Genomic DNA, 10,625 nt, shown 5'->3' with positions numbered 1-10,625 from the left:
GACTTTTAAGCCCATATTAAGGAGGACCTCTCTCTCTCTCTCAGCTGTACTTTCCTCACTGAAACTGTCCAACACATTATGAAGTTGAGATTGTTTGGTAGAGCGCTTCCATGGTTCAAGGTGCATCAAGGACTGACTGCACAATCAATAATTGCAGCTTCTGTGCTTCTCTAGTTTTGGAGAAGGACACAACTCTAGACCGGGGGAGGACGGGACCTGTGGCTACTATTCCCAAAATCCCTGATCAATGGCCAGGATGGCTGCGTCTAATAGGAGCCGGAGTCCACTGACACCTGAAGGTCTACAAGATCCTTCCTCTAGTGGGGTGGGAGTTGTCCTGCTTGGTCAAGTTCCACCCACCACCATTGGGAATCCCTTTCAGATATAATACTTCACTTATAAGTGCCTCAGATATTTCATGTTTATACAGTGGTACCTCAGGTTGAGAACTTAATTCGTTCTGGAGATCCATTCTTAACCTGAAACTGTTCTTAACCTGAAGCACCACTTTAGCTAATGGGCCTCCTGCTGCTGCTGCTGCTGCGCCGCCAGAGCACAATTTCTGTTCTCATCCTGAAGCAAAGTTCTTAACCCAAGGTACTATTTCTGGGTTAGTGGAGTCTGTAACCTGAAGCATCTGTAACCTGAAGCGTATGTAACCCGAGGTACCACTGTATTTTCCAATGGAGTCATGAGGACTCGAGCATCGTCTTCATCAGGGCCTTCATTCATTGAGACCTTTAGAGGCCCTAAGTACTTAAAAGATTTTGGTGCCCCCATATATATCTAATTCGAAATAATAATAAAACCATAAAATAAATTTTAATTTTTTGAAATGAAACAAGACCTACAATAAGATGGAAAATAATACTAATTTTTGTATACTTCCACTTTATTTATATTGGGGGTGGGGGCACGGATCCTACTTTTTCTAATGGCAAAGTCTTTGATCAGATCCTCAAAACTAATCTTACATAACACCTCTGCTTCTATACTTAGTAGAGATAAGGAATCCAGCCTGCATTGTTGCATAGTTGTTCTGTTGGGATTTTTAATATACTTCCACTGAGAAAATGAATGCTCAGCTGAGCAATTTGTGACCATTAATATTAAAAATCAGGCAATGGAAAAATTTCTGTGGTGTCCCCCTTCCCTTGAAGCCCTAAGCGTTTGCTTATTTTGCTTAATGGTTAATCCAGCCCTGGTATTGATACCCACATATATATATTGGGAGCCATTGCACCTCTGCTCTTAAACCTAGGGCCTATGACCTGTTAACAATTTATAGATGGGGGATGGGGGGGTCTCACCTTCTGAACCAGAGTGTCTACTGATTTATTCTCTGCTCATTCAACATCTCAGTTCCCCTCTTCTATTCCTGGAAGTGGCTACTTGGGTTTCAGGCAGCAAACTCCATACAGGGAATCTGGTTGGCCTTTGGATTTCAAGCTTAAAGATGTGATATGCACAATGGTGTACCCTAGTGTCTTGGAGTGCCAGCTCCGGGCATCCCCGTTTCAATTCTCACCAGAAGCAGCATGGGGTGACCTTATACCAACCCTATTTTCTCTCAAGCCCACACTCACTACTCCTGTATATATAATGCGGCAATGCCTAAAGTTTTATGGAAGGTCTGTAGCTCAGTGGCAGAGCACCTGTTTTGCATGTCAGAAGACTTCTAGCTTAATCCCTGGTGTTTCCAGATGGTGGCGATGGTTCTAGCCCACCCAGGGATGGCTTTGGGCAGGATTCCTGCCTTGCAGGGGGCTGGACTAGATGTCTCTCGGGGTCCCTTCCTACAATTCTATGACTCTATCTTCTGCTAGTTCAGAAAAGGGGAACCTTATTACTTCTGATGGCAATTGGGGACTGTATGCCAGTGGGGTACCTTTACCTTTACCTTTATGCCAGTGGGTGACTGGAACCCATATGACCTAGACTGGTGGTTGGGGTGAGGCCATTCACACACTTTTTTTTAGATACAAGCTCATGAGGCAGATGTGCATGGGGAGGAAGTTAACCCTCCTCACACACCGTCCTCCAGCATACAAGGTTGCCTCTTTGCAGGAGGGATTCAAGCACATAGCAGAACTTCAGGTTTGCACACTTAAAGTGAATTGAAGCTTTCTGCCATCCCGCTGCAAGAAATTAAAACCACTTTTTATGCTTTGGAAAGTGATGAAGAAATGCACCTAAAGGTGTGGGAGAAATGAAAGACCTGCAAACATACACACCCTGGACAATCAAGGTGAATGCTTCACAGTCATAGAACTGCCCTACAAACAAATCAGAATGAATGTTCAGTAAAGACCAGACATAAGCTTTGTGCAAGGAAATCTGAATAAGCAGGTCATCTGGAGGACCCTTACGGTGCATTCTCTCTAGCCTGCCCAACAATTGTTTGGTGGGCTTGGGGAGGATGCAGGGACCCTCCCTCACACCATCTTCCATATTACAGTTGTGAGGGTTGGTGGAGCACACACTCAGCCACGTCTGGTGGCAGAGGGCAGCTTGAGCACTCCTGCACTGAGGCACCCCAAAGGCCCTACAGGGCTCCCCATGTGTGCTCAATGGACCAGTGGTCTGAAATCATCCAAGGCAACTTTATAGGTTCACATGGGGGCTATTATATTGGCCTCCTCTACAAGGCTGCTGTAAGAATTATCGAGATAATGCATGTGAAGCACATCCGTAGCTTCAAATGTCCTATACAGGAAGGTGAAGTACTTATTTATATGTCTAACCAACTGGTGCCTTTGGAAGGTAAGAATAACATTATAACGGCTCAGCCCAAGGTCCACTCTGTTCCCAGCAATGGCCAAGGAGACATCTTGGCACTCCTAAGCAAAGTGCGGAGGTTGATTCTTATCTCTTGTCTCCAGGATCTGTATTCAAGGGGATATTATCGCTGGACCTTTAGTTCTGCTGGCTAATAGCTGTTGATAGGGTCTATCCTCCCATTGGTTTATCTAATCCTTATTAGAAAGCCATCTCCGCTACCATCGATCTTTCAAAAGATGGGCTGCTGATCTTGGAAAGGTCTCTTTTCCCTTCAGACTCAGCAGCGGCCTGTGATGGGTGACTAACAGAACTTCAAAAGTAAAACAACAACCACAGAGGTTATCTAACCTCCTTATACTTTGGTAGAGCTGCTATCAGCTCCTTATTAAAGCGGGGGGGGGATACAAATCTGCAAATCCATGGTGTGTCTTGCAGTATTAGAAGGCTTAGGGATGTGAGGCAAAGCAGAATCCATTTAAAAGAAAACATGTGCAAGTAACTGGTATTTTGGAGGAGGAGGAGGAGAAAAAGAAGAAAGCCCTTTTAAAAATTGCACAATGTACAGATTTACACTTCTTAATAAAAGGAAAAGTTTTCAAAGTAAAAAGAAGAAGAAGAAACCCGCTTGCCCAAGATGAACTGCTTGAGGTGAACAACATGATGGTGCCCTTCCCTTGACACATATCAAAATTGACTGGGCTAGCAGTTGAACCAAACTTCCCTATTGGTGATGGGGCAGCCCCCTCCCTTGTCACTGAGGGGAGTGGGTTGGCTTAGCAGGTGAAGGGCAGTTTTCCTGGCACATGAAATTCTGCTCACCAGCATTTCTCCAACATCTTGCTCTCACCACCACTGCCATCATCTGCTGTCTGAGGCAGCTGCCTCACTTTGCCCAACAGTAGGGCTGGCCTTGGTGAAGTGAGAAGAGAAAACATACACACATTACCCTCTTGCTTCTTTGACTGTCAGGACAAGCGTTCACCCTCATTAGTTACTAGAAGTTGCTTATTCTATACTCTTCAGGTTTTAGATCAGGGGCGTGGAACGTGTGACCTTCCTGTCATTGTTGGACTACAATTCCCATCATCCCTGACCATTCATCATGCTGAAGGGAGTTAGAGTCCAACAACATCTGGAGGCTTCAGGCTTCCCATCTTTGCTTTTCATCACGAAGCAGCAGCAGCTGTGAATCCCCAAAATCCAAGTTCTACAGCTTCCTTTCACCACAGAGGCAGCCCAAACAAAGCCTCAGGAACACATCCCTTTCTCACTCTGATGAGGTCCACACTGGGCAAAGGTGGATGGCCTCACAAATTATGTGATTTCCCATACTGAAGTAGGCAGCAATGTTAATTTCCCCAAGGGAAACTCAGTAAATATGTAGCTTTCAAAGTCCTGCTCCCAGTATAAGAATTCTACTAGGATTTATCAGCTGATGACCCACCAAGATTAGTGAAGGGTGACTGTGATTGTCCACAAGCACACTTCCAAGTATCTAAACAGCTGTTATGAAGACACAAGGAAGACAGGTGGTTAACACAGATCTATAGTCCCTGAATGGAGGAAGTGGGTTTTTTGTAGCTTCTGTTTTGCTGAAAACAAGCAGCACAATTCTTAACCATCATTACAATCTGATTGAATTTTGTCATTAGATCAGTCCTCTTAATGCTACTGTTTCACGATGCCTTCGCTGGATCTCATGCTAGTGAATTCTACCTGCTAATTATGCATTGTGAGGAGAAGTAAGTGGGATCCTGAGTGTTAGAAGTATTACATCTTTTTGCTGCTGGTGATAGCTGCTTGCTTTAGTCATTAGAACTCCCAGGAAGAGGTGTTCAGTGGTGACTGTCTGGGGATCTCGGGTGCCAGGCAATGTGATTAATTAAATATTGCTATTCAGGAGGGGAAAACTGGCCTGTGAATAAAAATGTCTGATTGTAAAGCACATCCCTGTGCTATACCAGCTGGGGATGAGAGAGCCCGAGGCATTAGGAAAAGCATCAGCAGAGACTGCAGCATGGCAGGGAGATTGGCACAGAGGCTGAAAGACAGGGGCACACTCTCGTGGAGCACACAATGACATCCCCCATCACTAAAGCAAAAAAATTCTGTAGTCACAAATAATTTCCCCCAGCCTATCTACCATATGTTTCACAAATTTTGAAACACATACACTAGTATTTTTGGAATTGCAATGGTAGGGGTGTTCAGAGACTGCAAATATAGCTAGATTAGAAACCGGAATGTTATGTTTGTGATTTCTTGTGGAGGGGGGTTGTATGTGCATGCACACACATGACTCTGTTGATGCCTATGGCTTTATGTGCAATGCTGCACATTTGTTTGCAGGAGCGTATGTGCACACTTACTCTGGCTATGCATCAGTAACCTTTTGTGTTGTTCTCAGTGCCTGCATCGATGTCACAGCTGTCCAGATATGGGGATGTGTGTGTGTCGGTATATGTACCAACTGATTTATGTGCTGAATGGTTTGCGTTGCCTTGTGTGCATGTGTGTGTGCTTGGGTCTGGCCCTGAATGGGCATGTGTAGTCAACAGCAGTATTTTCCGTCCCCGAATGCATGTATGGAGCTTAGTGGCTCACTGTGTTGCATTATCAGATGCATTGGCAGCGACTTTCTGGCTGGAGGTGTGCAGCATGAGCCTTTTCAGACAGAAACAAACGAACCAAACAGTAGCTAGGTTACACTAAGTAAATCAAACTGGTTTCAGTTTTGTGTGTGCATGTGTTTTGTTTTTTATGGAGACCAGATCAATCCCAGGGTGAGCAGAAGGAGAAATAAACAGGCCTGTCTCTCCCTAGAGTCCCTTCTCACTGCAAACATTTCATAAGGACATTCTCAAGGCCTCCTGCTTGGAATGGATCCATAATCTCACAAATGGCTCCAAAGGTATGAAATCCCACCTGTCCCCAAGCAAAACTACCCAAAGACCTGCTAACCATCATGATAATTTCTCCCTGCTCCCTGGGCCACCAGGTTCTGTTATGCTGCTGTCAGCTCACCTTCCTGATAGAGACTACAGACAAAAATGCAGCAGTATTGTCTTGTTGGGCATCGACTCCCTGCACAATGCAGATGCCTCTGGGACTGGCCTCCTAGCAGAGTTCTGCACCACCTTCTGTCTCCACAGAGTCCTTTTCCTCTCCCAAAGGCAAAAAGGGCAGCTCCTTTGAGAGGCTCTGCTGAAATATTTAACATCCACAAGCTGCTCAGCTGCTTGAATTTCTATTTCTGTCTATCAAGCAAAACTAGGTCATTTAGTTCTCGACATCCCAATCAGGCAACTGCAGAGATTTAGGCTTCAATAGCTGAAATATCTGCACAGTTGAATGCCTGGGTCTATCCACACAGTTCATACACACTAAGCCTCTTGCTCAAGAGAAAAACAGAGAGGTGGTACCTTTTTCCAAGGTCTGCAGCCCAGCAAAGTTCTCAGCAGGGTTTCTATAGGATTCCTCAAGAGAACACAGTAATTGCTTTTTAAATAACCTCTCTAACAGGGATCTGAGCCCTTGGCCAATGGTGAAGTTGCAGTGGAAGGTTTTGGTCTAATATAAACTGGCTTATAGATCATGCACAATCTTTGCCAAGGAAGATACCCAGAACTGGCTGCTTCCATTTCAGTACATGTATGTATTTATTCATTAAGTTTTGTTCACCAGTACAGTGAAAAATGACATTAAAATTTACAATGGGTCATTCTTAGAATGTCATGACAATAATTTTTGTTGTTTTTTTTTGCTTGTCTTCATAAAATGTCGTATATTATTGAAAAGATGAAGGTTTCTCATGCACAACGGACAAGAATAAGCTTATTTTAAAAAATAAATAAATTAAAGTACAAAATTAAAAACAACTCTGAACATCCCCTTCTAATAAAGAGGCATCAAATAACCAGCAAGTTATCTGAACACATTCATAAACAGTGCAATAGTATTTTTTTTTCTAAATTCTTCATGTTCCTACAAAGTCCATCAACAAAGCCATTGATCACAGTATAAGACTCTTTAAATACATTTCTTGTTAACGATGATGTGTGCAAAACCTCAAACACATTCAAGAAGTCCTGTCCAATACTGATATATAATTATGAGCGCCAACTATTTCACTATATCTGCCTTCCAAGGGGGAAATCCATCTTATAAAACCTTTTCTGTCTTGCCTTTATGGGGAAGAAAAAAATACAAACAATCTTTTGATGCAACGTTTTTGACATTAGACATTAGCAGATTGTTGTTAACAAATATTCAGATATAAAAATACAAATATGAGGAGTTTCTGTTAAAAAGAAGCGTGCCATAGTGGGATGACTAGTGGCACCAAGACGTGGCACCAAGACCAGGAAGCTCATGCAAAAAAGATGGAGCAAAAATGTCTCTCGACAGCAAAACAATCACTGTCTTTTATGTTATAGTCCATCCATGTCAGAACCTCTGTCTTCCACTCAGCACTGCTGGCTTTGGGCTTTGGGTTTGCTGGTATTTTGCAAACGGGCTGGGGTTTTACAGGTTGGTGTTGTATTTCAGGGGGGAGCTACTGTGTATTACGGGATGGTTGCCGGTTTGGAATATAGACGCCATGACTGCAAACACGATGAACCTGTTATATTTAGAGAAGTGTGCGCGCAAGTGTGTCTGTATAAGTGTGTGTATGTATATTCGTTTCTACGTCTATGCAGATGTCAGCTACACAGCCACCCCGAAAATGTGAAAGGCGTAAAGTGCATCGCTACAGGAGACCTCCCCCCCACCCTTAAAAATGGAGAGAGCGGGGCAATCCAGTGGCTCAGAGCTCTCAGAGGAACAGCACCTTCAAATCGTGGCATGGAGGGGGTCGCCCAAGCCAAAGAGGGGACTCTACACTGCTGCTGCTGAGGGCTGGACAGAAGGAATTGGGAGGGGGGAGGGCGGGATGATGGAAGGTTCGGGCACATGGGAAAACAGGCAGCACCCTAGCACGGGCGCAGGGAAATGCGCTGCTGCAATGGACGGCTCCACAGCAAGAGCCTCCAAGAGGATGGTGCTACAATGGACAGCTCCCCGAGCTGCAGGCGCGTCGGAAAGATGGTGCTGGAGCGGACGGCTCCGCGCGTCAAGCGATGGTGCTGAAATGGACAGCTCCCCAAGGCGCAAGAGCTCCATTCCGCAACGGAGGAAGGGGCAGGTGGGGAGAGAGAGAGAAGAAGCCCCTTCTAGAAGGGCTGTTGTTGAAGATGCAACTCCGGGGATGGGCATCGTGCATTGGTAACTAGGACAGAGTTGGGTGGCAAGGTCTCTTTGTCCCTTATGCTCTCCGTTGGATGCGGAGGAGGGTGAGATGGTGTCCCCCGTCAAGTGACCTCTTCGGGCTGGGGGTCTGCGTTGGGGGTGGAGGGTGTTGCCAGCAGCCTCATCTCCTTCCTTTTGCTTTCCTTGTTGTCCACAATCCCAACAAACATGCGCAGCCAAAAGTGCTTTAAAAATTCAGGGATCAGTCTGCAGCTGGGTGCAGGCGCCTTCCGTGCTGATTTATACCCCAGAAGGCGACTTGTCTGTCATCCCCTTCAAGACCTCGTCTATTCTATCGTCTTCGATCACCACTGCAGGGACAGGAGAGCAAACGCAGAAAAAACACGCCGTCAGAATGGAAAGGGGGAACAGACACGCGGGGTGGGGGCCTCATCCTGCGTACTTAAGACCTGGCGTTGGCCACACTTAAAGCACCCCCCCTCCCTCCCCAGCCTCGCCGCTCCTTTGGGGCAGCCATGGGGCTGGATCTCCCGCCCTCCCTCCTTCGACATCTGGTAATGAAACCCGCTCCAGGAAGATGGCTCCCCGTCCTTCCCAGATGGTGGCTGGCTGCGGAGCGCAGAGCCAGCAGAGGTGATTAGAGAGGGAGCGCAGCCAGCGGAACGTGCGGGAGGAGATGGGGACCGAGGCGCGCCGGCTCCGGGGCAGCGCTATGGGCGCTTAGCCCTGGGGGAATGTGGGGGGGGGGGTCTGGGCTGGGTGAGGAGAGGAGAGGAGTAGTGATGACTGGAATTCTTGTGGCAAATGGCTCAGATCGGAGCTCAGCTTAAAGAGTGCGGTGGAGGGGCGCTGAACGAGGGAAAAGACTCCCCACCAAAAAAACCCACCCTTCTTTCTCCCTTTCCAGCAGATTCCGCCTGCGGCACCCCAGCTAGGATATGTAACCACAGCGACAGGAAAAAGCGGGGCGCGCGGGATGGGGGGTGGTCAGCCTTGTCGAGGTTGACTGAAGCCCGGCTCTCAGGGGTGGGGGTGAAACACTTCCCTTTTCCTTCTCCTGCGCTGGCAGCAGATGGGCAAGAGGTGGGACTGGGGAGGGAGGGGTGTTGTTGTTGGGGCGCACGGGGACGGTGCCCCGAGGTGTGTACCCAAGCAAGCAGCCGCGCGCGGACGATGCTCCTTACCTCGCTTGGCTCTGCCAATCTGGCCCAGCTTGGGGGGCCGCTTGGACTGGTTGCCCCAGGAGTTGGTGTCCTGCAGGCGGCAGCTGAAGGAGATGTCTCCGACTTCCGAGTCGGTGCCATAGCGGGCCACTTTGTCGTCGTTGTAGGGCAGGATCTCAGACATGGTGCTGGCGGCGGCGGCGGCGGCGGCACCTGGGTCACTTTCTGCTCCACGCAGAGAGAGCGAGACAGAGGCGGGGGCGAGGCTCCGAGAGGATCAAGAGGCGCTGAGCAACTGGGGCAGGCGAGCAAAGGAGCCAGCGAGCGAGCGCGTGCGGCGTCCAGCAGCCTCGACGAGCGTCTGAGCAGAGCGCTTGGGACAACCCTACACCATAAAGGAAACCCAGGCGGAAGGATGAAGTCATGCATCCGGGGCTGAGCGCGCGGCTCGGCGGCGGCTCGGTCCTCCCTCTCCCCCCTTTCTCCCCTCCCCGCCGTGCGTGGCAGGGAAGGGAGGCGGTGACATCAGGAGGCGAGGAAGGAATGACAATGAGGATGCAGCAAACGAGCCCCCCCCCCAGCGGGGGAGGGGAAAGAGGAGGGGGCGAAGAAGGGTCAGAGAGGGGCAGCCTGCCCCTTTCCAGCGCCCTGGGAGCCCAGAACCCCTGCGGAGCGCGCCCTCTGTCCGCCCTCCGCAGATCCCCTGGGGAAAGCCCTGCTGGGAGCCGCTGAGCCCCTGCCCCCCTCCTCCTCTTCCTCCTCCTCCCTCACCCCCCCCACCCTTGGTTCCAGGCGTCACTGTGTGTTTCCCACTTTATGCAACAACAGGCAATAGGGAGCTTCGCTTTCTCTTCCGCTTGGGACTCGCTTGTCAGCAGCAAAGCAGATTCCTTGGAGCCGTAGGCGCGGGGACGTCGCGGTCTCAGCCTGCAACGGTTGCAGTCATCCGCTGCTTCTGAGCATGGGCAGAGGGCTTTCCTCTCACCGATAAATTGCTACGGGTTTCCCACTCAGGCACAGTCTGGAAAGTCCTCCAGGAGTGAGGGATGAATGTCCAGGGTCAGGTGGTCTGGAGTGGAGGTGGGGGAAGGGAGCCCAAGCAGATCTGAACCCAGCACTTAATATAGTGTTATGAGTTCGGGGAGGGGGGTCAGTCTAGATGATACCCTGTGCCCCTTCCTAACCCGTGGTCCTGTGGGGGGGGTAGAATCCTTTGGAGGAAACCAGTCCATCCAGCTCCCTTATTAAGGTAACATCTTTGTCTGGCTTGTGAACTACCATGATGCATCATAACCAAAGACGTTGCTCTATGCCACAGAACAAATAGGTGGGACTCTCCACTCCATCCTAGCTGCTACCTGCAGAACAATAGCCAGATAATTCGTCGTCGTCATCATCTCTCTGGCGATCACTTGTAGCCAAGTAAGATTG

General features: G+C 48.6%; 1 protein-coding gene across 1 annotated transcript; it reads right to left on the bottom strand.

The window, feature by feature from the left end:
• Positions 1 to 6,421: 6,421 nt before the first annotated feature.
• On the bottom strand, positions 6,422 to 9,631 carry CAMK2N2 (calcium/calmodulin dependent protein kinase II inhibitor 2). Its single transcript, XM_079978359.1, has 2 exons — positions 9,216 to 9,631; positions 6,422 to 8,381 (listed from the first exon to the last, which is right to left on the bottom strand). The coding sequence occupies exons 1-2, from the start codon at positions 9,376 to 9,378 to the stop codon at positions 8,311 to 8,313; spliced, it is 234 nt and encodes a 77-aa protein (XP_079834485.1). The 5' UTR covers positions 9,379 to 9,631; the 3' UTR covers positions 6,422 to 8,310.
• Positions 9,632 to 10,625: the final 994 nt, after the last annotated feature.

Source organism: Podarcis cretensis, assembly GCF_951804945.1.
Source record: "Podarcis cretensis genome assembly, chromosome: 5".
In the NCBI taxonomy this organism is placed as follows: domain Eukaryota; kingdom Metazoa; phylum Chordata; class Lepidosauria; order Squamata; family Lacertidae; genus Podarcis; species Podarcis cretensis.
Note: the sequence above shows the minus strand (reverse complement) of the source record. Positions and strands in the feature narration are given on the sequence as shown.